The 27406-nt window shown below is 32.5% G+C and overlaps 1 protein-coding gene across 1 annotated transcript; it reads left to right on the top strand.

The window, feature by feature from the left end:
• The first annotated feature begins 24302 nt into the window (after nt 1–24302).
• On the top strand, nt 24303–24557 carry LOC139857137 (uncharacterized). Its single transcript, XM_071845865.1, has one exon. The coding sequence runs from the start codon at nt 24303–24305 to the stop codon at nt 24555–24557; it is 255 nt and encodes an 84-aa protein (XP_071701966.1).
• The last annotated feature ends 2849 nt before the right edge of the window (nt 24558–27406 follow it).

A 27406-nucleotide genomic window follows, 5' to 3' on the forward strand; every position in this document is an offset into this window, starting at 1 on the left:
AATTAATAGACTTTTCTGCTTTTGCCCACGTTTCGAATAGCCAATAGATGCAGCAGGGAGCCAGAACCCTTTAAATCGGAAGCTCACAACTCAGCCACTAACAAATCCAACTATTACTACGAAGCAGAAAATTTGGATGTCTATCAATTTAACCGCTTAAAGTAATTTTTCGTTTTTGAAATTTTAGAGAAGAAATAGAAAATTCTATGTCCTAAAAACTAGATCGTCGAGAAATAAGAAAGAAAAAGAAGTGCGTCGAAAAACGTCGAAAAATAAAAATGTCGAAAAATAATAGGCGTCGAAAAATAAAAATAAGAAAGTAGCGCGTCGAAACTTAAAAAGGAACTAAAAACTAAGAATTAAAAGTTGTGTCTAAAAATATTAAAGCTTAAAAGGAAAACTATATCCCAAAATGGCAATAATTTAAAAAGGTACTAAAATTTATAAACAGCGTCGCAAAATTCTAAAGCACCTAAGTCTTAGTTTAAAGAAAAAGCACTTCAGGGATTTTACGGCAAAGCCTAAAAATCTAGAAATAAAAATAACTATGGTAAAAACTATATTAAAACTAAATACGAGCGATAAAATACAAATATTACGCTAAAACAAATAAAAAGTTACAAAATATAAAAATAATCTTAAAGTTGTAAAAAGTATAATTTTTATAAAAATATTATTTTTATATTATTTATATAAAATTATTAATATAAATATGTAAATAATAATAACTAAAACTTAAAATACAAATTATATTAAAACTATATAATAATTAAACCCTAATAATAATAATAATAATTAAATATTTTAACCTAATTTCGTAATTAATGCTCAGATCAGAGCTGTCAGGTTAACCCATGCGATCACATGGTTTTACAACACCTGGCTCATGCGATCGCATGGGCCTGGGTTCCAAGTTTTTTTTTGTTTTTTTTTTAAATTTTATATCGTTTTTCGAAAAATTATATACAATTATATTTTTACAAATATATATTAAAAATATAGCGTTTCGCCGATTCCCCGGTAGCGGCGCCAAAAACTTGATGTGCGAGCGGAGGTGTACGAAATAATATTATATTTTACTACGAAATATGATACAATTTACACAAGTTTTATTTATTTATATAGATGAGATATACTTAAACCTTGCTACAACACTTATAGGAAGTGTATCTAATCGTAGAGTAGTGTAGTTTTTAGTAAGTCCTGTTCGTTCCACAGGGAGCTAGCTGAGTTTAACGCTATATTTTTAACAACTATATTTATATAAAATATATTTAATTATATATAGTAATATTATTATAAAAGGGGGTTTTTACCGTTTAATGATCGGTTTGTCGATTTTATATTTTAAGCGTAAAGATGAATGACGATAATATAAATGACAGAATTTAAATTGCGATAAAGTAAATTGCAGTAATTAAAATGACAGTAAATAAAGGTACGATGAAATATGAAATAAAAAATTATGCTTATTTAAACTTCCGTAATCATGATGTTTGATGTGTTGATTTTAGTTTATTACCATGGTTAATTGTCCTTTGTCCTGGATTATTCAATATGTCCTTCTGGTTTTTGTCCATAACAGTCCATCAGTCATAAATATAAAGTGCGAGTGTCCTCGTCAAATTATCCTTATATCCGAAGTCAAATATTCCAACTAATTGGGGACTTAAACTATAATTACACCAATTTTTATTGTATATAATTCACCCCTGTTTTAATAAGTCCATTGACTATTAATCCATTCCCGTGTCCGATTAAATGAACGATTATTAGTACTTATAAATATCCTGCCCATCGTGTCCGATCGAGTGTATATGGTTATTTATAGGTACGTCCAATTGTAAATCTTTATATTAAAATTAACAAACTATCATTTAGTTAAACAAATATAAAGCCCATTAATAGCCCATAGTCTAATTTCCACAAGTGTCGTTCTTTTTGTTCAAACCCCAATTATGGTACAAAGCCCAATTACCCCATCTTAAATATTTGGCCCAACATCATGATTACTTCGATTTAAATAAGCATAATAATAACTTAGTTACAAGACATTAATTTAAAAAGAGGAACATAACTTACATTGAGTATTTATCGCGTAGCTTTACACAGACAGAACTTCGACTTGAAAACCCGTAAAATAAACGTTACGCTACCCAAACTTGTAGAAATGTAACCACTAAATTAACCTACTCCTACTCCTAAAACTAAATTACATAAAATAAAAAGTAAAAACTGAATTTGAAAATATAAAAGAGTGTGTTTGAAGCTCGAGCACAGGCCTGGTATTTATAGCATTTTGGCCTGCTACAGTAACCCATGCGATCGCATGGGTTTTATGCATATTTCCCATGCGATCGCATGGCCGCCAGATCCTGCTCACATATTTTTTGTACACTAGCTTGTCGACATATTTAATAAATATATTTAATATATATATAATTTTATATAATTATATATATATTATATTATATTCTTGTGCATAGTTGACTCGTAATTTTGGCTCCGATGTTTCGTACGTTTACGCCCGGTTTATGTCTCAGTTCCGGTTTCTCGAACGTCTTTTCGTACAATTTAATATCGTGCAATTTGCGTTCCGCGACTTGCTTTCTTGTTAATCTTTAGACGTTTTTCTTCGATAAATTAAACCACTTGGAGTGTAACTTATACGTTTGAGCATTTTGGACGTTTTCGCCTTTTAAATCTTCGTTTTCGACTTTAAATCTTCGTTTTCGAGCGATCTTCGTCTTTCGTCTTCACACTTATTTATTTTAAACAATTACAACTAAAAATAAGGAAATTACAATTAAAAACATTACATTTTGGAATGATATTGCGACTAAATATATATTCTTTTGGAGCAATATCAGAAACTTTCCTAAGCTAAAACTTTCTAAAAATAGAAACCTTCTAATTATAGAAACATTCCTAATATAGTAGCTTTCTAAATATGAAAACTTTCCAAAAACAGAAACTTTCTAAAATAGAAACTTTTCAAAAAATGGAAACATGCTAAAAATAGAAACTTTCTAAAAATAGAAAGTACGTGTCCTTACGCTGTTCTGATCAAACCAAAGCATACTGAGTGTTGTTCTATGTTTACTTGCAACAAGTACTATATCTATCATACTAAGACTTGACCTAAGTTAGTTATTTATATCGACCTGCTTTGTTTTTAGGTCGGCGTTGTGATCATTCTTGATCACTTTATCTTTTGCTACTCTCGTTTCTGTGTTATCACTTCGTTTACGTTAAGGTGAGTTATAGTCCCTTTTTTATACTATTTAAAGTATTTTGGGATGTGATTACATGCATTTTGTTTTACGTTTAGACACAAGTGGCAATTAAATTTAAATTATTCATTATGAGTTGAACGAAAATATTCCCTAGTCTGGTAACTGTAATCACTGGTTTCTACTGGTGAATGCGAATCCTATGGATAGATCTATCGGGTTTGACAGCCCCATTTCGAGATAGTCGCGCTAGCAATTTTTAATCAGAATGTATTAGTACTTCGTTATTATTTGAAGTTACACCTGTTCAGTGTATATTGTGTTTGGTAAGGGTATGAAAATGGTTAAGTGGTTACCAGGTGACTCATGGATTAATGGAATAATATTTTATATTTTCTAACATTTTAAATCTTGTGGTCTAAAGTTTATTCGTTTATTTAAACCTATAATTCACTCAACATTTTTGTTGACAGTTTAATCGCATGTTTTTACAGGTACTTGATTAATTGGGCTTCCGATGTGTTAGAGTGTCTGCATGCATTTTGGCAGATTTTATGAAACATTAAACTTGCATTCTCTTTTTGTTTATTTAAACTGTGGGTGTTGGTTGACATTGTTTTGGTCAACTTTGGATATTTTAATAAGTTGAGTTTGTTTAGAACTACTTATTTTAGTACATTTCCTTTTTGGGAAACTTTTTGAATAAGGAATGCAATGTTATTTAATAAATTCATTTAAAGTTCGATCAAGCTATGGGACCAAGTGACGGAGCCATTAAGGGTACTTGATGGGGCCATCACATCTATCCCGGTCATAATACTACCGTGAAGAAACACTTGGAATAAAACATCAAGTTAGAACCTTCTTGACTGAACAAGACATCCACCCGCCATACCCTAGTCGGATCCTCCACTCTCCCAGAACAGACACTTGATCCCGGAATAAGTGTACCCTCCTGGAACGAGTACTTGATCCCGAAAAAACAAACAAACAAGCTGCACGCCTTGCCAACCCACGAATCTAGCAAAGTTTGTTAGGATCTGCTCGTTATTCCTATGAAAGGGACATGTGCCACGTCAGTTCTGGGGATTAGCAAAGTTTGTTACAATCATGAAAGGGACATGTGCCAGGTCACCATTCCCTCGTATCACCTATAAATACACATTCAAGATCTTTTAACAAAAAACACTGGATGCATTAATGTTACCCTGCCCAAATTAATTACGGTAGCATTTTCTCCAGCTGACAATACGACTCCGATCAAGATTCCGGTCGCTATCGGAGTTAATCTTAACTCTAAGATATTAACTTACTCGATTCCGATCGAGTAAGGTTAATCCCATCGATTGTTTTACACCCTTGAAATCCAAATTTCAAATCGGGGTTTGCACAATTATTGGAGTTAAAACATTCGATCCACTCTTTTTCCAAATCGAGCACTCAAACCCGAAATCTATTCAAGCAATACGATTTTGGTTTGATCAATTGGCTTTTACCTCATGTTTTCATTCCGTAATACTTAGCATGTTTCACTCATCTATGTGCTTCATATCTTTCTATAAATACAATCTACTACTTTTTCATTGTCTCTTCATTCATCAATCACTTGAAGTACATCTACAAATCAAACAAAACCCATTTATTTAATCATTGTGAAAACTTGAAGAAACAACGAGTTCAAGAAGCAGAGCATGGATGATGGCCGGAACAGTTGGATTGGTATAAACCCTTACCCTAATTTACCTTCACCTGATGAAGAGGATAAAGGTTGTTTAGCAGCCATCAAACCAAATCCTCCTTGAGCAGTAGTGGTGGCACCAGAGTTGTTGATCTCTTGATTACCTCTGTTTGTTGCCATTCCTGTCACCACCGCCACTTTTCCCTTTTTGTGACCGTCATTCCACCACTCAGGGTACCCAATTTTCTTGAAGCACTGTTCTTTGGTGTGCCGTTTCATTCCACACTTGGTGCATTTGAGGTTGTCTTTGTCCCTTGATGATGTGTAATCTGATCAGCGTTGGTTTCTTGATACAAGACCATGGCCATCAGATTCCTTGGGATTTAAAGATGGGGCTAGTAACCTAGATGCGATGCCAGAGGTTGGAACCATCAGATTTGCTGTTAAATATGTTCTAGTGAGCATTTTATTTTCTAATTACTGCATATGCTCCTTCAACAGTTGGTAAAGGTTCAAGCCTGAGCAATTCCCGTTTGATATTATCATGTTTATGATCAAGAGCGTTCAATAATTGAAAAAGTTTTTTCTCAGATCTGATGTTGTTATATTTGATGATATCATTAGGGTGTTATGATAATGCTAAAAACAAACATATATTTAATAGCATTATCCATCAAGAAAGACAAGCTTTTAGTTGCAATTGTTCTATTTACAAGTGATATTCGTTTAAATAATAAAAGATGAAGACAAAAGACATATTCGACGAGATGAAGATGCAAACGACCAAAAAGCTCAAAAGTACAAAGTACAATCAAAGTGGTTTCAAATTATTGGTGAGAAACGTCTCAAAATTACAAGAGTACAAGACGCGAAACGCAAAATACAAGATATTTAATTGTACGCAAGGACGTTCGAAAATCCGGAACCGGAACCAAAGTCAACTCTCAACGCGCGACACAACGGACTAAAAATTACAAGTCAACTATGCACAAGAATAAAATATAATATTTAAATAATTATATAAATTATTTATATATTATATATTATAATAAAAACCGTCGGCAGAATGCAAACAAAGATATGTGAGCTGGATTCCAGGGCCATGCGATCGTATGGCCAGCATGACCATTTTCCATGCGATCGCATGGCTAACAGTATCAGGTCAGGTCCTATAAAGTTCGCGAGTTTTGGACAAATTTTTTACCATATATCCATTTTTCTCTCTATCTCACTCGTAAACATATATATATATATATATATATATTTTAATTTTAATTTTAATTTTAATTTTAATTTTAATTCTAATAATAAGGGTATGTTAGCGAATGTTGTAAGGGTATAAGTCGAAATTCTGTCCGTGTAACGCTACGCTATTTTTAATCACTATAAGTTATGGTTAATGTTATTTTTAATTTAATGTCTCGTAGCTAAGTTATTATTATGCTTATTTAATACCGAAGTAATCGTGATGTTGGGCTAAATATTAAAATTGGGTAATTGGGCTTTGTACCATAATTGGGGTTTGGATAAAAGAACGACACTTGTGGAAATTAGACTATGGGCTATTAATGGGTTTTATATTAACTAAATGACACCTCGTTGATTTAATATATAGACTTATAATTTGACATATTTATATATAACCACATACGCTTGACTGGGTACGGTGGGCGGGATATCTATAAATACCAATAATTGTTCATTTTACCGGACACGGAACTGGATTAATAGTTAATAGACTTGTTGAAACAGGGGTGGATTACATTCAAGGATAATTGGTGTAATTGTTAACAAAGTAGTAAAACCTTGGTTTACACGCAGTCGATAACCTGGTGTATTCATTAAACAAAATATTAAGACCTTGTTACAATTCAAATCCCCAATTAGTTGGAATATTTGACTTCGGGAATAAGAATAATTTGACGAAGACTTCCGCATTTTATGATTATGACTGATGGACTATTATGGACAAATCCGTATGGACATATCGAATAATCCAGGACAAAGGACAATTAACCCATGGGAATAAACTAAAAACAACACGTCAAACATCATGATTACGGAAGTTTAAATAAGCATAATTCCTTTATTTCATATTTAACTTCCTTTATTTAATATTTAATTTCACTTTTAATTATCGCACTTTTATTTATTGTCATTATATTTAATTGCACTTTTAATTATCGTACTCTTTAATTGTCGTATTTTTTATTTATCGCATTTTTATTATCGCTATTTACTTTACGCTTTAAATTAAGTTATATTTATTTTTAATATTTTACATTAGGTTTTAACTGCAACTAAAGTTTTAAAATCGACAAACCGATCATTAAACGATAAAAACCCCCTTTTATAATAACAATACTACTTATATATATTTTTGTATTTTTACAATTATAAGTAAAAAAATATAGCGTTAAACTTGGGTAAGTCTCCCTGTGGAACGAACCGGACTTACTAAAAACTACACTACTGTACGATTAGGTACACCGCTTATAAGGGTTGTAGCAAGGTTTAAGTATATCCACTCTATAAATAAATAAATCACTTGTGTAAAATTGTATCGTATTTAATAGTATTTCCTTGTAAAAATTAATAACTATTTTATAAACACCTCGCATAACATCAAGTATTTTTGGCGCCGCTGCCGGGGACATTGCTTAAACGCCGGAAGCGAAACGCTATATATATATAAAAAAAGATTTTTATTAATTTTTAGTTTACTTTTATAAAAATACGCTTTTGTAAAAATACGTTTTAAATATTCAAAAATATAAAAAGAAAAACAAAAAAAAATAAAATATATATATTTAAGAGTTTGTTAAATATATAAGTTTTACAAAGTTTCTTTATTTTTATTTTAGTTTGTAAAAATATAAGTTTTATATAAATATTTTTTATTTAAACAGAATAACAGAAAAAAAATATAAAAACACTCTTAGCCCGTTACTGTAGCAGTCCATACCCTGGCCCGAAACCCTAGCTCATGCGATCGCATGAGCCCGAAGGCAAAACTTCATGCGATCGCATGAAGTACTCTGACACGCCACAGTTTGACTTTCCACAGCATTAATTACGGAGTATTTATTATTATTATTATTCTAAACCCTAATTAGGGTTAGTTAATTAAATAATTAATTTTGTTTTTGTTTTAGTTTTTAGTTTTAATTTGTATTTTAAGTATTAATTAGATTTAATAAATTATAAAATTAATAGTTTTATAAATAAATAATAAAAAATTAATATTTTTATAAAAATTGTACTTTTTACAACTTTAATTATACTTTTATATTTTGTATCTTTTTATTCATTTTAGCGTAATATTTGTATTTTTCGCTCGTAATTAGATCTAAATCATAGTTTTTACCATAGTTATTTTTATTTCTAGATTTTTAGGCTTTGCCGTAAAATCCCTTAAGTGCTTTTTCTTTAGACTAAGATTTAGGTGCCTTAGAATTTTGCGAAGCCGTTTTTAATATTTTAGTACTTTTTAAGTTATTGCCGTTTTGGGATATAGTTTTTTTAAGCTTTAATATTTTTAGATGCAACTTTTAATTCATAGTTTTTAGTTCCTTTTTAAGTTTCGACGCGCTACTTTCTTATTTTTATTTTTCGACCTTTTATTTTTCAACGTTTTTCGACGCGCTCTTTTTCTTTCTTATTTTTCGCCGCTCTAGTTTTTAGGACATAGAATTTTCTATTTCTTCTCTCTAAATTTCTTTAAATTTCAACGAAAAATTATTTTAAGTGGATAAATTGATAGACATCCTAAATTTTCTGGTTCGTAGTAATAGTTGGATTTGTTAGTGGCTGAGTTGTGAGCTTCCGATTTAAAGGGTTCTGGCTCCCTGCTGCATCTTTTGGCTATTCGAAACGTGGGAAAATCAGAAAAGTCTATTAATTTGATAACTTATATAATTTTTCTTATTTTTATAACTAATAGGATATTCAGTGAATGCACCGAGCAAAACGTTCACCACCTTTTGTACGTTCACCACCTGTAACTAGATCAAGACATCTAGCAAATATTGTCGCCGTTGATTTTTCTTTAGAATCGTCATCCAGTCAACCAAGTACTCCAATTCAAATTTCTGATAATCCATTTTTTGAACCCGACCTCACAATTGAGAACCCGGAGGATATTCAGGGACAATTCAGAGATCCTGAACCACTAATCTTTCCTCCGGAACCACAAATCATTCAAACAGAGATTGTTGAGGAGCCAACCATTAAATCAGAATCCTATAGTGATTCAGATTCAACAAATTCAATCATGGAAAATCTGGAACCTCTAAGTATGGAAGACCGAATGAGAGCTAAACACACTGGCCAAGGTCATGCAATTACTCAACCAGACATTAATGCACCAGATTATGAAATCAAAGGACAAATCCTACATATGGTAACTATCAATGCCAATTTAGTGGTGCGCCGAAGGAAGATCCAAATGAACATCTTCGTACCTTTAATAGGATCTGTACACTATTTAAAATCCGAGAATTGGAGGATGAACAGATATATCTCAAGTTATTTCCCTGGACTTTAAAGGGAGAAGCCAAAGATTGGTTAGAATCGTTACCTGAAGGGGCGATTGATACATGGGATGTTTTAGTTGAAAATTTTCTTAAACAATTCTTTCCGGTATCTAAAGCCGTAAGACTTCAAGGAGAAATTGTTACGTTCACACAAAAGCCAAACGAAACTCTATATGAGGCATGGACAAGATTTGGAAAGTTATTGAGAGGATGTCCGCAACATGGTTTAGACACTTGTCAAATAGTACAAATATTCTACCAAGGATGCGACATCACTACAAGAAAAGACATCGATATAGCAGCTGGTGGTTCCATTATGAAGAAAACCGCAACTGACGCTTACAAAATTATTGATAACACTGCTTCCCACTCACATGAGTGGCACCAAGAAAAAGATATCGTTAGATCATCTAAAGCAGCTAGAGCCGATTCTAGCCATGACTTCGATTCCATTTCTGCAAAGATAGATGCTGTCGAGAGACGAATGGAAAAGATGACTAAAGATATTCACTCAATACGAATTAGTTGTGAGTAGTGTGGAGGACCACATTTGACAAAAGATTGTCTCAGTATTGAACTAACAATGGAACAAAGAGAGAATGTTTCATACATAAACCAAAGGCCTGGAAATAATTATCAGAATAATTATCAACCGCCAAGACCAATCTACAATCAAAGCCAGAATTATAACCGAAATGTTCCATACAACAACCAACAAGGTCCTAGCAATCAACAAGTATTCAATAATACTTACAATCAGCAAAGACCTATTTTTCAAAATAAACCACCACAAACCGATGATAAAAAGCCAAATTTAGAAGATATGATGTCAAAGCTAGTTGAATCGCAAACTCAGTTTTTCACATCTCAGAAACAAACCAATGAACAAAATGCTCAAGCATTTAGAAATCAACAAGCTTCTATTCAAAATCTGGAACAAGAAGTGAGCAACCTAGCAAGGTTGATAGGTGAAAGAAAACCGGGAAGTTTACCTAGTGATACAAATGCTAACCCCCGGAATGAAACAGCTAAAGCCATTACCACGAGAAGTGGTGTTACATTTAAACCACCTGAAATGCCTATAATTTCTGATGAAGCTATTCCTACTCCACAAGAACCACAACCTGAGCAAGAAAAGGAAACAAAACCGGTAGTTGAAAAGGTTAATGAAGATAACACAGTTAAGACTAAACCTTATGTTAAACCATACCAACCACCACTTCCTTACCCGAGTAAAATGAGAAAAGAAAGACTTGAAGCCGAGCAATCCACATTCTTGGATATGTTTAAACAAATAAATATCAATCTTCCTTTCATTGATGTAATTTCAGGAATGCCTAGATATGCTAAATTTCTGAAAGATCTAATCACAAATAGAAAGAAAATGGAAGAACTCTCGGCTGTTACTATGGATGCTAATTGTTCTGCAGTGTTGTTGAATAAGATACCAGAAAAATTATCAGATCCAGGAAGTTTCACAATTCCCTATTTTCTGGGTAGTCTTAGTTCAATAGAAGCATTGGCAGACTTAGGTGCTAGTATAAATTTAATGCCGTATTCACTATACGCTAATCTAGACCTTGGAGAATTGAAACCAACACGAATAAGCATACAACTAGCCGATCGATCAGTAAAATATCCTAGAGGGATAATGGAGAACATGCTAGTTAAAGTTGGTACTTTAGTATTTCCAGTAGATTTTGTTATTCTGGACATGGAAGAAGATTTTCGAGTTCCTCTCATATTAAGAAGACCATTCTTAAACACGGCCAAAGCAATAATAGACGTGTTTGGTAAGAAACTGACCCTAAATATAGAGGACGAGAGTGTTACCTTTTCTGTTGATAGATCAATGCAACAACCGCAATCTGCAGATGATACATGTTATTATATTCAAACTATAGATTCACATGCAGAATTGTTAGAAGAATTTCCAGAATTACAAGGAATAGGAGAATGTTCTTTAGGAGAAGGAACTGAACCAATTGATGAAACTGAAATGTTAACTACACTTATGGCTAATGGATATGAACCAACAATAGAAGAAATTCAAATGCTAAAAGAGGAAGACAGATATCGATATAAATCAATGATAGAAGAACCACTGACATTAGAGTTAAAGCCACTTCCAAACCATTTGGAATACGCTTATTTACATGGTGAATCTGAATTACCTGTAATAATATCGTCTTCTCTTACTGAAAATGAAAAATCTCAACTCATTTCTGTGCTAAAAGCTCATAAACCAGCTATTGCATGGAAGATTCATGATATTAAAGGAATAAGTCCTTCGTATTGCACACATAAAATCCTTATGGAAGAAGGTCATAAAATGTATGTGCAACGCCAATGAAGACTAAATCCTAATATGCAAGATGTTGTTAAGAAAGAAATTATTAAACTGCTTGATGCAGGTTTAATTTATCCAATTTCTGATAGTCCATGGGTAAGCCCAGTTCAATGCGTACCTAAGAAGGGTGGCATGACTGTCATCACAAATGAAAAAAATGAGCTTATTCCTACTAGGACTGTAACAGGATGGTGTGTTTGTATTGATTATAGAAAATTAAATGACGCCACCAGAAAAGATCACTTTCCCTTACCTTTTATTGATCAAATGTTGGAAATATTAGCCGGAAACAGTTACTATTGTTTTCTTGATGGTTTTTCCGGATACTTTCAAATTCCAATAGCATCCGAAGACCAAGAGAAAACCACGTTCACGTGCCTTTATGGTACTTTTGCTTACAAACGCATACCTTTCAAAGGTGCATGATGCCTTTCAAAGGTGCATGACTTTGCAACGCCCCTGCAACCTTTCAAAGGTGCATGATGACGATTTTTCACGACATGATAGAAGAATGCATGGAAGTTTTCATGGATAACTTTTCAGTCTTCGGTGATACTTTTGAATCATGTCTAGTTAATCTTGAACGAATGCTTATTAGATGCGAACAATCAAATCTAGTACTTAATTGGGAGAAATGCCATTTCATGGTTAAAGAAGGCATCGTTCTTGGTCATAAAATTTCAAAGGAAGGAATTGAAGTGGATAGAGCTAAAGTAGATGTAATTGCTAAACTTCCACATCCTACCAATGTTAGAGGAGTCAGGAGTTTTCTAGGGCATGCCGGTTTTTACCGACGTTTCATAAAATATTTTTTTTAAAATTGCCACTCCTATGAATAAACTCCTAGAAAAGGATGCTCCATTCATATTTTCAGATGAATGTATCAAATCTTTTAATATTCTTAAAGAAAAACTCACTAATACGCCGATCATGATAACTCCAAATTGGAATCTACCATTTGAACTCATGTGCGATGCAAGTGATTTTGCAATGGGAGCCGTTTTAGGACAAAGGATTGAAAAACGATTTCAACCTATTTATTACGCTAGTAAGACGTTACAAAGAGCACAAACAAATTACACAACTACTGAAAAAGAACTCCTTGCTATTGTCTTTGCTTTTGACAAATTTCGTTCATATCTCGTTCTAGCTAAAACGGTGGTCTATACTGACCATTCTGCTCTTAGATACCTATTTTCGAAACAAGATGCTAAACCAAGATTAATCTGTTGGATCTTACTCTTACAAGAGTTCGATATTGAAATCCGAGACAAAAAGGGAGCAGAAAATCTCGCCGCTGATCATCTTTCACGTCTTGAAAATCCAGAATTAGAAGTTCTAAATGAATTGGCCATACAAGACAACTTTCCTGATGAATATCTATTGAAGATAGATTATAATGAAATTCCATGGTATGCAGACTATGCAAACTACTTAGTATGTGGATTCCTTGAAAAAGGATTATCATACCAAAAATGAAAGAAATTCTTTAGTGATATAAAACACTATTTCTGGGAAGATCCACATTTGTTTAAAAGTTGTCCCGATGGAATAATACGCCGATGTGTATTCGGAGATGAAGCTAGTCAAATATTAAACCAATGTCACACATGACCAACAGGAGGGCATTATGGGCCTCAACTAACAGCAAGAAAAGTTTACGATGCTGGATTCTATTGGCCTACAATTTTCAAAGACGCACACCTTCTTTGCAAATCCTGTGATGCTTATCAAAGGGCCGAAAAAATAAGTCAACGTGATGAAATGCCACAAAATGTCATTCAAGTATGTGAAGTATTTGACATTTGGGGTATTGACTTTATGGGTCCATTTCCAAAATCTCATAATAATCTTTACATTCTCGTTGCCATTGATTATGTATCTAAATGGACGGAAGCACAAGCTCTCCCAACTAACGATGCACGAGTTGTAGTCAACTTTTTAAAACGTCTTTTTGCAAGGTTTGGAACACCAAAAGCTTTAATAAGTGATCGGGGTACACATTTTTGTAATAATCAACTTGAGAAAGTTCTCAAAAGATATGGAGTAACTCATAAAATCTCAACCGCTTATCATCCACAAGCAAGTGGACAAGTTGAAAATACCAACCGAGCTTTAAAACGTATTCTAGAGAAAACTGTAGGATCAAATCCGAAGGAATGGTCCATGAAATTGGAGGATGCACTCTGGGCTTTTAGAACAGCCTACAAAACTCTAATTGGAACCACACCTTTTAAACTCGTTTACGGAAAAGCATGTCATCTTCCAGTAGAAATTGAACAAAAAGCATTTTGGGCTTTGAAGACATGTAATCTTGATTTACATGAAGCTGGACGTCTACGATTAAGTTAAATAAACGAATTAGAAGAATTAAGACATGAAGCATACGAAAATTCGTTAATCTATAAAGAAAGAACGAAGAAATGGCATGATAAAAGAATCAGAAGTTCAAAAGAATTTAAAGAAGGAGACAGAGTTCTTCTTTTCAATTCAAGATTCAAGCTATTTCCTGGAAAATTGAAATCAAGATGGTCTGGACCATTTATAGTCAAAAGAGTTTTCCCGTACGGAACAGTAGAATTAATAAATTCAAATGGGATTGAATTTAAATTTATTGGTCACAGAGTTAAACATTACATACATGATCCGATGGAAGTTGACAACGAAGTTAATCACAATTTCAACACCACAGCTAACTAAGTGTGGGGAGAATCAAGTCTTTTAAGGATAATATGTATTTCTGTTAGAGTTAGATATTCTGTTTTCGTGTAGTTCTCGAGAATGGAATCCGAATGGTCTTTCCCTAGCAGACCCTAAAGAACTAGTCTTCCCCCCTATTCTGATTTTTTTTTTTTGTTTTACAAGATGAAGACTTCCTGTGAACTAAACCATGGTCTAATACTACACGCTTTGATCACTAAACGTAATAATGACACCCTTCCAAGTGAATTGGTATCATTAATCAGAGTTAAATTGGATGGAGTAAGAAAAGAATCTTGGAACGAAAATAATAAGTTACAGTTTGGTAAAGGAAAATCAAAATCCGCAGCGAAAAGAAGAGTACGACACCTTGAAAGATGTCACAAATGCGAAAAATGGTCACACGAAGGAAAATGCTCGACAAATCAGACATATTCCAATACCGAGTTGTTACTTTATGCAGAGAAGGACCGTTCATATGTTTCGAAGAAAAAACGTTGAATGCTCGAGGTTACGCCTATGTAGCTATGGAAAACCAATTAGTCCGACTATCTTATGAGTGGGCTAAAGCAGGTCACTGAGAATTCTATTTCACAGGTAAGTATGTACAGTTTTTATTTTTTTATTTTTTATTTTACTTTTAACCTTTTGATAATAAATGCTAAATTGTTCGCTATAAAGTATTAAATTGATACTCAATAAAAATAGGTTTTGCGACCGAAATTATTAATATCATACAAAAATTTACTACATCACTGCGAAATTTACCGTTTATTCTTAAGGTATAAATATCTTTAATCAATCAACCCAAAATATTTCAGAAATTCGTCAGGAGTAAAACTAGGTAATATAGCCGAAATTACTTTACGAAAAGAGGGGCATATATTTTTGATAATATTTGATTGATTAAAGTGGGATAAAAGATCAAAAAGATTTTTAATTTTATTTTTACTTTGTTTTTAAAATTAATATTAAAATTATTATTATAAACTTTTTAAAATCAATATATATTTAAGTTTATAAATATTTGAAAATGTTAATATTTTTAATATAAGTTTGTATGTATAAAAACAAAAATTTAATATAAGTTTGGTGTGAATTTTTAATCTTAATAATATGAATTTTTTTAATTTTATGCATTTTAAATTTAAGTTTGGTGTGAATTTAAAAACAAAAATTTACTTTATTTCGCTAAGTTAAAAATATGATTTTTAAAATTCGTCGTAAGTTGAAGACTAGGTCATTGAACCGAAATTGCTTTACCCAAGGGAGGGACGAGAACTTTTATTATCATAATCTTAAATTTTATTGAATTAAGGTATACCAAAAACATTAAAAAAAACCCAAAAATCTTTACTTTTAAAAAAACCGCGCTTTGAATTGACAAATTTTAAAATTTTGTCGAGGGATGGACTAGGACATCGTTCCGAAACGCCCTCATTCTAAAAAGAAACAAATTTTTAAAATTTAATTTAATTATATGTTTTATTAAGTATAAGGTTTTCATAAAAAAAAAAAAAAAAAAAAAAAAAACCCTAAAAGTACTGTACCCGGGACCCCATGCGATAGCATGGGATTTGGCCTTTCAGTCCATGCGATCGCATGGAGCTGAAATTCTGGTCAGGAACAAAAGCTCGAGCAGTTCTGCTCTTCACCACAACACACACACAATACACGAAAACTCTCCCAAAACCCTCTCAAATTTCATCATTTTTTCACCAAAATTCACCAAATTTCTTGCTACAATCCTCTCTAAACATGAAATTGTTCAGAAGTTTATCAAGAAAGGTAACAATTACATCCCTAAACCTCTTTAAATTTGATTTTTAGTGTTCTTGAGCTATATTTTTCCTAATTTAATTTTGTTAGTTTTTAGTGTAATTAGAGTTAAATTGTTAGTATTTTATGCATGTATAACCTAGATTGATGCTATTTAACATGATTTGAAGTCAAAAACTTAAAAAATTTTAGAAATCTAGGGTTTGTGTTCTTGAGCAATTTGGGGCTTTTTAATATAAACAGGTTATGGCCGATTTTTTTCATGAATTATTGCTAAATTAAGTAGTGTAACATGTTTAGGTAGCTAAATGATCCAAACTTTGATCCTAAACATGATTTTTGAAGATTAAAGTGGACTTTTTAGGTATAAAATTCATGAACTTGATTAATTTGATATAATTGCCATTCGAGGCTTGTTTAATTGTTAGTAATGGATGTTTTAACATGTTATTTGAGTTAAATACTTATGAACTTTGTATACATTTTCATATATGCTTATTTGAAAAAGTGTAAGATTGTAAAAATTGTGAAAATATGTATAAGTTTAATTTTGATTGAACATGTTAATTTAATTGTTTCAAGTTGTCATTTTACTAACACTAATGCATATTTGGATGCACAAATTTTGTATTTAATGTGTTTTACAGAGATTTACAGATACTGATGGTGCAACATCATCATCCAGACAATCTGCTCCAGAACCTGAACCTGAAATGCAATATGAACCTGAACAAGAACCACAACAGGAACCACAACAACAGGTTGATCAACACGTACCTTATTATGATCTGCTACAATTTGTTGATGCCTTCACAGTATTTCCGATGCATCCACCAGTAGAATACCCAATGATTCCTGAACACACGTTGCGTCCTAATCTGAGATTCGATAGAAGCTGGAGAGATTACCCAGCATATCAAAGTAATAAATTCAAATTAGTAACGAAAGATGTAGAGGTGCCTATGGTAATTGATTGGAATCCTTTGGAAACGGTACATCTAGCTGACCGTGTTAGACTGCTACTGATTCAAAGGTATGGCAGTTCTTCTTTTACCGATTGGGAACGTCTATTCACCATTCGTAGACTTGTATATAAGGAATGGTGTGTCGAGCTTATGAGTACTATAGCATTAAATGCAGATGTAGATAGGTTAGATGATAGAAGTTTTCTTATATTTATACTTGGCCGTAGGATGTACAGGATGTCCATGCTGGACATGGCCAGGGCTTTGCAGATATATACGCCCGCTGAATTACTACTACCCGATTGTATTAATTTGATTTATCGTGGTGAAAAGGTAGATAGGAATTTTGATGCGAAGGCCGTCTGGAGGCGTATGTCAGATTATAATGTTTTTGGGCGGGTAAGAACACATACCTACTTACATATTAACAGAGCCGAGCTTCGTATAATTCATAGATTTTTGGCTAACTCGATTACACAGTGAGGTCACAACAAGGAAAAATTGACCTTACATGATTTATTTTACCTAAAGTGTATTCGAGACCCAAGAGGCTTTGTTAATATCCCTTACTATGTTGGTTTTTATTTATCTAAAATGGTGGAAGGAATACAGGAAGGGGGGATAATTGGAGGAGGTATTTTTGTTACTCTCATTGGAGAGTATTTAGGTGTAGATAGGGACCAAGGGGATCCACTTTTGGTATGTAGAGAACAGGTTGAGCCTTTAGGATTGAGGGTTTATGCGGGTGCTAAGGTATTAAAGAGTAGACGCAATCAGGCAGTACCCTATGAAGGCTCAAATAGAGAGAGGTTCAGACGAGGAAATGGAGGAAGCGGATGACATTAGGGATGTCATTCGGGAGGCTATGACTGATGTCTACCAGTATATATATGAGATAGATATGACAAACGCGGAGAGATTTAATCGGATGGAGCAGTGGCAAGCTCGGAATGATTACGAGCATTCCAGGCAACGACAGCATGATAGATGGGACTATCATCAGCGTCAGATTATGAGCCGGCTGTCACCTCAGGATCACTACGTTCCGACCCGACCCACTTACTATCCTCCACACCAGCCCGAGATGAGACCACCATGTACTCTCTATGACCCTAACTAGGCCTACCAGTACACCTATCACCAACCATGGAACCCGGGCGATGACATGAACTGGAACCCCTATCCAGATTGATTTAGTTCCGTTGGTGATTTTTATGATTTTTATTTATTTATGTTTAAACATATGATATTGTGATACATTAATGTAGTATTTAATATTTTTATTATTTGGTACTAAAATTTCATATTTGATTTGAAAGTGGAATTTTAAGTCCCATTTCAAATTACCATGCATGTTTATATTTGTATGTATGTATAATGTCAATTGTACACAACAGGGTAAAACAACGCATTTTCAAAGACTGGCATTAAGTTCAAGACGAAATGAACAAATGATGTGCACCATTTATCATTCAACAAACAAACGCCAATATGTTTGGAAACTTTGGTAAAATTTAATCATTTTTCTACGTTAATCACCCTCAATAATTTAAATTGTTACTGATTTCTTGCAAATGAGGGCATTGCAAGATCTTAAGTGTGGGAAGGGGTTAAATTTTTTCGGATTTTTAAAATTTTTGACTTATACACTTGGTTACCATTAAAAATACTAGTAACGCAGTAGTTGTATTAGAATCTAGTGCTCTCTGATAATAAAGAACAACCCTAGTCTTATATACTGACTCCCCAATTCTAGTAAAATTTTCAAAATTTTCAATTAAATGAATTCAAAATCATGTTTATACATATTTATGAACGATAAAACTAGGTGTTAATACCGAAATTATTGTTACCTCGGAAAGGACATAAATTGAGAAACAAACCAAAATATTAGAATTCATTTAAAATGGAATAGAGGAAAATAAAAAGGAAAATAAAAGCCAAGTGTGGGAAAAATTACCAAGTTTTTTAAAAACATATATCACATATTTTGTACAAAGATACTTTTGTTTTGGACAAAATTAACCATTTTACCCGATTTATTGTAATACTTTTGAAAGAAAGATAGATCTACACGATGAATCAATTCCATCATTAAAAGGAAGTAAAGTCTTCCGAAAAAGACACGCGCTTCTTGATTTAGGTCAGGAAGTTGTCGTCCAGACCAGCTGTAGGTTGACGAAAAATCTAGAAAAGTCATCACTAAAATCAGCAAGAAATCCACGGACCTCAGCATCAAACAGGGTCGCCAAGTGGTCAGACTTATCCTAACCATGAGAGGATCTGTCTCGTAAAATGGGGAGGGCGCCGTGCAAATTAGCTTGATAAGACTAATGAATCAGACCCCCAGAAAGGATAATCTCCTTAAAGATTAAAAATCAGCTTTTAAGCCTGAGATTGACTTTAAAGATTGAGAATTACAAACTCATGGAATTCGATGATATCTAAACTCGAGCTTGAACGAGAAAATATTTTGATCAAAATTACAAACCGATTTGTTTTCTGAAAACCCATTTTCAATGCGTTCATTACCATTGAACGTAAAATCCTAGGAATTCACCTGGAATTCATTAGGTCACCTGAACCAAATCGGGTGTCAACCGTAAGAACGGTGTTTGCATAGCACGGTCGAAGACAGGACCTTGTGCCAGACCGAAAAATTATAGGGTGAGCTTTACTATTGCTCCTACAAAGGATAGTAATTGCATCCGACACGTTATAGACCATAATTAAAAGCATGTCAGGGGACATTGCCTTAACAGTTGCTTGTTCAACGCTTTCCTTTATAATCGGACGGTAGTTTACTGAAAGGTAATATACGGAGCAAGTATACTGGATGTGTTGCTTTCCTAATACAAGGTTAGCAAGTGGGTGACACAAAACCGCAAGTTTTGAGCTAAAATTTTCAAATCTGAAACCCACCAAACCCACAAAAACATTTTGCAACACCGGTAAAGGGTTATTTCGGAACACTTATCTAGGGTAAAAGCTAGATTTAATTTCAAAAGATCAAATATTTTTATAAAGATCCAATTTCCTTAATGGATCTAAATTTTCATAGTCATGTGGGACTGTAAACCACATCGTTACTACCATTGTTCATATCGTCGTATAGAAATCACTGATGTACAAAGTGTGAAGAATAAAGAAGTGATTCTAGTATGTTTTTATTTCAAGACTATATTGCTTGAGGACAAGCAACGCTCAAGTGTGGGAATATTTGATAATGCTAAAAACGAACATATATTTAATAGCATTATCCCTCAAGAAAGACAAGCTTTTAATTGAAATTGTTCTATTTACAAGTGATATTCGTTTAAATAATAAAAGGTGAAGACAAATGACAGATTCGACGAATTGAAGACGCAAACGACCAAAAAGCTCAAAAGTACAAAGTACAATCAAAGTGGTTTCAAATTATTGGTGTGAAGCGTCTCAAAATTACAAGAGTACAAGACGCGAAACGCAAAATACAAGATATTAAATTGTACGCAAGGACGTTCGAAAATTCGGAACAGGGACCAAAGTCAACTCTCAACGCGCGACACAACGGACTAAAAATTACAAGTCAACTATGCACAAGAATAAAATATAATATTTAAATAATTATATAAATTATTTATATATTATATATTATAATAAAAATCGTCGGCAGAATGCAAACAAAGATATGTGAGCTGGATTCCAGGGCCATGCGATCGCATGGCTAACAGTATCAGGTCAGGTCCTATAAAGTTCGCGAGTTTTGGACGAATTTTTTACCATACATCCATCTCTCTCTCTATCTCACTCGTAAACATATATATATATATATATATATATATATATATATATATATATATATATATATATATATATATATATATATATATATATATATATATATATATATATTTTATTTATTTTTTAATTTTAATTTTAATTTTAATTTTAATTCTAATAATAAGGGTATGTTAGCGAATGTTGTAAGGGTATAAGTCGAAATTCTGTCCGTGTAACGCTACGCTATTTTTAATCACTGTAAGTTATGGTTAATGTTATTTTTAATTTAATGTCTTGTAGCTAAGTTATTATTATGCTTATTTAATACAGAAGTAATCGTGATGTTGGGCTAAATACTAAAATTGGGTAATTGGACTTTGTACCATAATTGGGGTTTGGATAAAAGAACGACACTTGTGAAATTAGACTATGGGCTATTAATGGGTTTTATATTAACTAAATGATACCTCGTTGATTTAATATATAGACTTATAATTTGACGTAATTATATATAACCACATACACTTGACTGGGTACAGTGGGCGGGATATCTATAAATACCAATAATTGTTCATTTTACCAGAAACGGAACTGGATTAATAGTTAATAGACTTGTTGAAACAGGAGTGGATTACATTCAAGGATAATTGGTGTAATTGTTAACAAAGTAGTAAAACCTTGGTTTACATGCAGTCGATAACCTGGTGTATTCATTAAACATAATATTAGGACCTTGTTACAATTCGAATCCCCAATTAGTTGGAATATTTGACTTCGGGAATAAGAATAATTTGACGAAGACTTCCGCATTTTATGATTATGACTGATGGACTATTATGGACAAATCCGTATGGACATATCAAATAATCCAGGACAAAGGACAATTAACCCATGGGAATAAACTAAAAACAACACGTCAAACATCATGATTACGGAAGTTTAAATAAGCATAATTCCTTTATTTCATATTTAATTTCCTTTATTTAATATTTAATTGCACTTTTAATTATCGTACTTTTATTTATTGTCATTATATTTAATTGCACTTTTAATTATCGTACTCTTTAATTGTCGTACTTTTTATTTATCGCATTTTTTTATCGTTATTTACTTTACACTTTAAATTAAGTTATATTTATTTTTAATATTTTACATTAGGTTTTAACTGCGACTAAAGTTTTAAAATCGACAAACCGGTCATTAAACGGTAAAAACCCCCTTTTATAATAACAATACTACTTATATATATTTTTGTATTTTTACAATTATAAGTAAAAAAATATAGCGTTAAACTTGGCTAAGTCTCCCTGTGGAACGAACCGGACTTACTAAAAACTACACTACTGTACGATTAGGTACACTGCCTATAAGTGTTGTAGCAAGGTTTAAGTATATCCACTCTATAAATAAATAAATCACTTGTGTAAAATTGTATCGTATTTAATAGTATTTCCTTGTAAAAATTAATAACTATTTTATATACACCTCGCATAACATCATGTTCCATGGAATTTGGATCCCTCATTTCAATTTCACCCTAGATTCCCCGTAATTTTAACCATAAATCTTCTATGGACTTACCTTCTTGTTTAATGTTGTTTGCTTTAACATGTAGATCAAAGGTTTGCAGCTTATCTTTGCCAGAACTGTAAGTTGCGATGAGGGCATTCCAAATGATTTTACAGTTGGAAATTGTGTAAGGTTGCTTGCAATCTGAGGTTCAATATTTTGGATCACCCATGAGAAAATGACCAGATCATCCTGGTTCCATTTTTTAATATTGTTTGCTGGTGGATCTTCTGTAAGATGATTAAGGAGGTTCTCGGATTTACCTCCAATGGTAACCTTAATCATCCTGGACCAGAGTGAAAAATTGGAATTTTTAAGGTTAACATTGATTTTCAATGAGTCAGGTAACCTTTGAGATTGATTTTCATTGTTGGTTTGAAGTAACTTAGCCAATTGGCTGGTTAATTCAGTAATAAGTTGGTTGATATGATTTCGGCTATCGTCTTCTCCAGACATGGTGGCCAATCAGGAAACAGAATAGAGAAAAAAGGTAAATGACGAGATTAAACTGGTTTGCAATGATCCATGATCAGCAACACCGCTCTGATACCATGTTTTTGATTGGAAATAAGAATGTAACATACGAGTATTGATCGTTTTATTGATATATTAAACCTTGAATTAATACAATGATATGTTATAGTGATTCCTATTATACAAGGTGTATGGAATGGCTATGTAGCCTAAAACAGGAAGCAAACTCCTAAGTATGGAAATGGGGCTGTATGATTTATGGACTGTTGTATGCTAGTTGTCTTTGAGGGAAATGATGATTCTGTTCTGATCCCCAAATCACAAAATATTTTTCCTTTATTTCTTAACAGAGCAATATTGCTGTTTTTTTCTTAAAAATAACGAATACTATATAATCAAAACTCTTTCATCGTAAAATGAAAGAACCAAACAAGAATACAACCATAACGAATCGACTAGGCTCGAAACCAGAGAACACAACTCAAACAAACTAATGAGCATACGTTATCTACCATCGAGCCAAAACGCAAGTTAAGACAGCTAACAATGCATATAACAAACAGATGTATATAATACCGGGGAAAAAACAGATAGCAACAACTAATATTTAAAACAATAAATACCGAGTGTCTATTTATGTATGGAGTACCAAATAAAATAAAGCGGAAGGGTATGATTGGTATTTGGACCTATGAAACCATTGGCTTTTGCCTCATGTTTTCATTCCGTAATACTTGGCCTTTTTCACTCATTTAGAGCACAGGGAGTCGTTCGATGTTAAATCTCAGTGTTAAATTTAACATTGAATTTAACATTGAGGCCAAAACAGGAGAAATGATTCAGTGTTAAATCTCAGTGTTAAATTATTATTTAATTTATTTAACTAACAAAAAATATAATATAAATAAAAATAATATTTTGGTGATTTAACGGTGATTTAACACCGGAGGGGAGTGGTGTGCACAGTTGTCCCCAGTGTTAAATCTCTAAACACACCGTTAGCTAGGTAATGTTGAAGCATATAACATGGATTTAACGGTGATTTAACACCGGAGGGGAGTGGTGCGCACCGGTGTCCCCGGTGTTAAATCTCTTTAACGGTGGCAAAAGTGTTCGACTCCTAGAGCTTATGTGCTTCATATCTTTCTATAAATACAATCTACTACTCTTTCACTATCTCATCATTCATCAAGCACTTGCAACACATCTACAGATCAAACAAAACCCATTTAATCAATTTGAAAACTTGAAGAGACAATGAGTTCAAGAAGCAGAGCATGGATGGTGGCCGGAACAGTTGGATTGGTTGAAGCAATGAAAGATCAAGGCTTTGCACGGTGGAACTACACCATCCACCACCACGCCAAGTCTAATCTCCGATCATTTTCTCAGTCAAATAAGTTGTCTTCTCAGGCAGCTATGGCTTCAAACAGATGCATGGAAGATAAGGCAAAACAATCAGAGGAATCATTAAGAAAAGTCATGTACTTAAGCTGTTGGGGTCCCAATTAAATTCTAAATCCTTTTTTAGAGGATAGTTAATTTGATTGTACATATATGAATTTGATGCTTAAATAAAATCAAAGAGATTAAAGCAACTGGGATTACAATCATAAAGTGACCAAAAATTTGGAAATATTTCTCTTTTATTGTTTAATTTTACAATAGATTTATCATATTAATCATCTAGTGCATTGATTGAAGTTCACAAATTTTTTTTTACAGAGACTCACAGTTGCATATTATTTGTGTAGTCTATACTTTTTGATAACTCGTGTATATTTTCTAGGTTAGTGTAAACGGGACTAGTAGTTGAAAAACAATTTTATTTGCTTTAATAAAAACAAGCCGTTCTTTTGGATATTTTACTACTGTACTTAAATTATGTTCTAAGTCGGATAAAAATAAAAATTTATCATATTCTAATGAAAACATTACTTGAATGGTTCATGTGTTTTACACCATATTTCGCCGGGAGTCTCTGAATTCCTATTTTAACTTGACGGGTCCTCGTGATTTACAAATGTTACGTAGAAGGTCCCTCTGCCAAACGTCCGTCGAAGTCAACTGTTAATTATTAGCATGTGCCAAGCACATGAGGGTAGTTTTTTCATTTTACCTCAAAAAGTTACTTGAGTGGTCTCTGTTTAATTATTAGCATGTGCCAAGCATATGCAGGACTCTGCTTGAAATATTTTGTAACAGGTACCACTCAAGTAATTTTTCGAGGTAAAATGACAAAACTACCCTCATGTGCTTGGCACATGATAATAATTAACGGTTGACTTGAACGGACGTTTGGTAGAGGGATCGCCTACGTAACATTTGTAAATCACGAGGACCAATCAAGTCCAAATAGGAATTCAGGGACTCCCTGCAAAATATGGTGTAAAACACAGGGATCATTCAAGTAATTTTTTCTATTCTTATCTAAATTATATAAGTAAAAAGCGTGAAACATAAGGGCATTTTCGACATTACAAATCTTCAAAACCATCGACATATCCAATTAGCAGCCAACTGTTCCGTCTCGTGAACCTTTTGACTGTTAAAGAATGAAAACAAATACAGATTAAAACTCATTCGGGTCTCACAAAAAAATAGGGGTTAGTTCCAACGAGAAAAAGTGAATTTGGTGCTTGCAGATTATACGACAAATCTCTCAAAATCATATTATTTCGATATCTGTTGTAAAATAAAGGGCACCTGACCCGAAAAATAAAGTAAGATAATCTCAGTGTAATTTTTAGACTATAAAGATGTTTGATGTAGTTCATGAAAATCACAAGGACCTTCTTCGTGCACTATCTTATTAACTATGATTGTTCGGTGTAATTTTTCATAAAGACCTTCTTCATGCACTATCAAATTAACTATGATTGTTCGGTGCAACTTTGAAATAGATAAGGACCATAGATGTATTTCAAGTAGGACGAAAGAAGTTTTAAACGTTTCTGATTTAAATATAGCCTTACATTTAGAAAAAAAGATGGGGCTTTGGATGGCAAAGATATGCCATCGAGTGTGAAGGTAGCTAATGTTAGTCTCCCGTCGACGAGCTCTACAAGCATCATAGGGAAGTCAGTTTCATTTAATTTGCAGGAAATGGCAGAAGAGATGGTAATTGAATACCTACGAGTGAAGGAAAGCGTCTTAATCCCGCACCTATACCCAAACCAAGGAAGGGTAGATCCAAAGGAAAAAAGGTGCATGAATCCGAATTAGCTAGGTTTAATGTCGAGGTTATTTGAGTTCTTTTTTAGTTGTTGTCCTAGTGGGTTTGTTCGGAGTTTATGGTGGGTTTTGTTTCCATTTCATTGTTTGTGTGGTAGATGGTCAGGTATCGTGTCAGGCGATATTGATGTGTCGCCCTCTTCTTTTCTTTCATTTCTTAGTGATTGTTGGTTAGGTCAATATTAGTCGGGATGTTTTTTTTAGGTTTTTAGTGTTTTAGGTGTTGGTTTTTGGTGGTTCGAATGTGTTGTTGTGATGACCCGGAAATTTTCGACCAAATTTAAACTTAATCTTTATATGGTTTCGACATGATAAGAAAAGTCTATTAAATTGAGTTTCAAAATTTTTGAACTATTTTATGAAATCATTTGACCTTTGACTGTTCTCGATGATTCACGAACAACTGTTTGTAAATAAATATGTATATATAAATATAAATATATGTATATATAATGACTTGAAATTATAGACTACAGTTTAATCATCTGAATTAACTATGTAAAATAATATATAAAATAATTAAGTTGTTATTTAAAATGAAGTTATATATAAATATATATGATTTTCGTAAACAATTATTATTACATGTATAATGTATATATGTTAAAAGGTATAAGAATTTAATACTCAATATAAGTAATTACATAATAGATATTATATAGTTATATTAAATAAAAACTAAAATGTAATATCAATATATTAAATTTAATTATAAACGTAGTTGATATAATAATATTATTATTAATTTCAATATTAATATCAATACTGGTGTTATTAATATTTTAAATCTATAGATATGATTTTGATATATATAAATTGTTATAGTATTATTATTACTCATATTATTATTATTATCATTAATAATATTAATATTATTATAATTAGTATTATTATTATTATTATTATCATTAATAATATTATTAATATCGATTTTTTTTTATTATTATCATTATTAGTATTACTAAAAATTACCATTTTATTTAAAATTACTATTATCATTTGTGACAACCTGGAAATTTTTGACCAAATTTAAACTTTATCTTTAAATGATTTAATGTTTTCGACACGATAAGTAAAGTCTGTAATGTTGAGTCACGAAAGTTTTGAAACTATATTCATGTAATCAA

Source organism: Rutidosis leptorrhynchoides, chromosome 7 (genome assembly GCF_046630445.1).
Source record: "Rutidosis leptorrhynchoides isolate AG116_Rl617_1_P2 chromosome 7, CSIRO_AGI_Rlap_v1, whole genome shotgun sequence".
Taxonomy (NCBI): domain Eukaryota; kingdom Viridiplantae; phylum Streptophyta; class Magnoliopsida; order Asterales; family Asteraceae; genus Rutidosis; species Rutidosis leptorrhynchoides.

Coding starts and splice junctions, on each gene's coding strand:
- LOC139857137 (XM_071845865.1), top strand. CDS start 24,303: ATGAGTTCAAGAAGCAGAGCATGGATGGTGGCCGGAACAGTTGGATTG.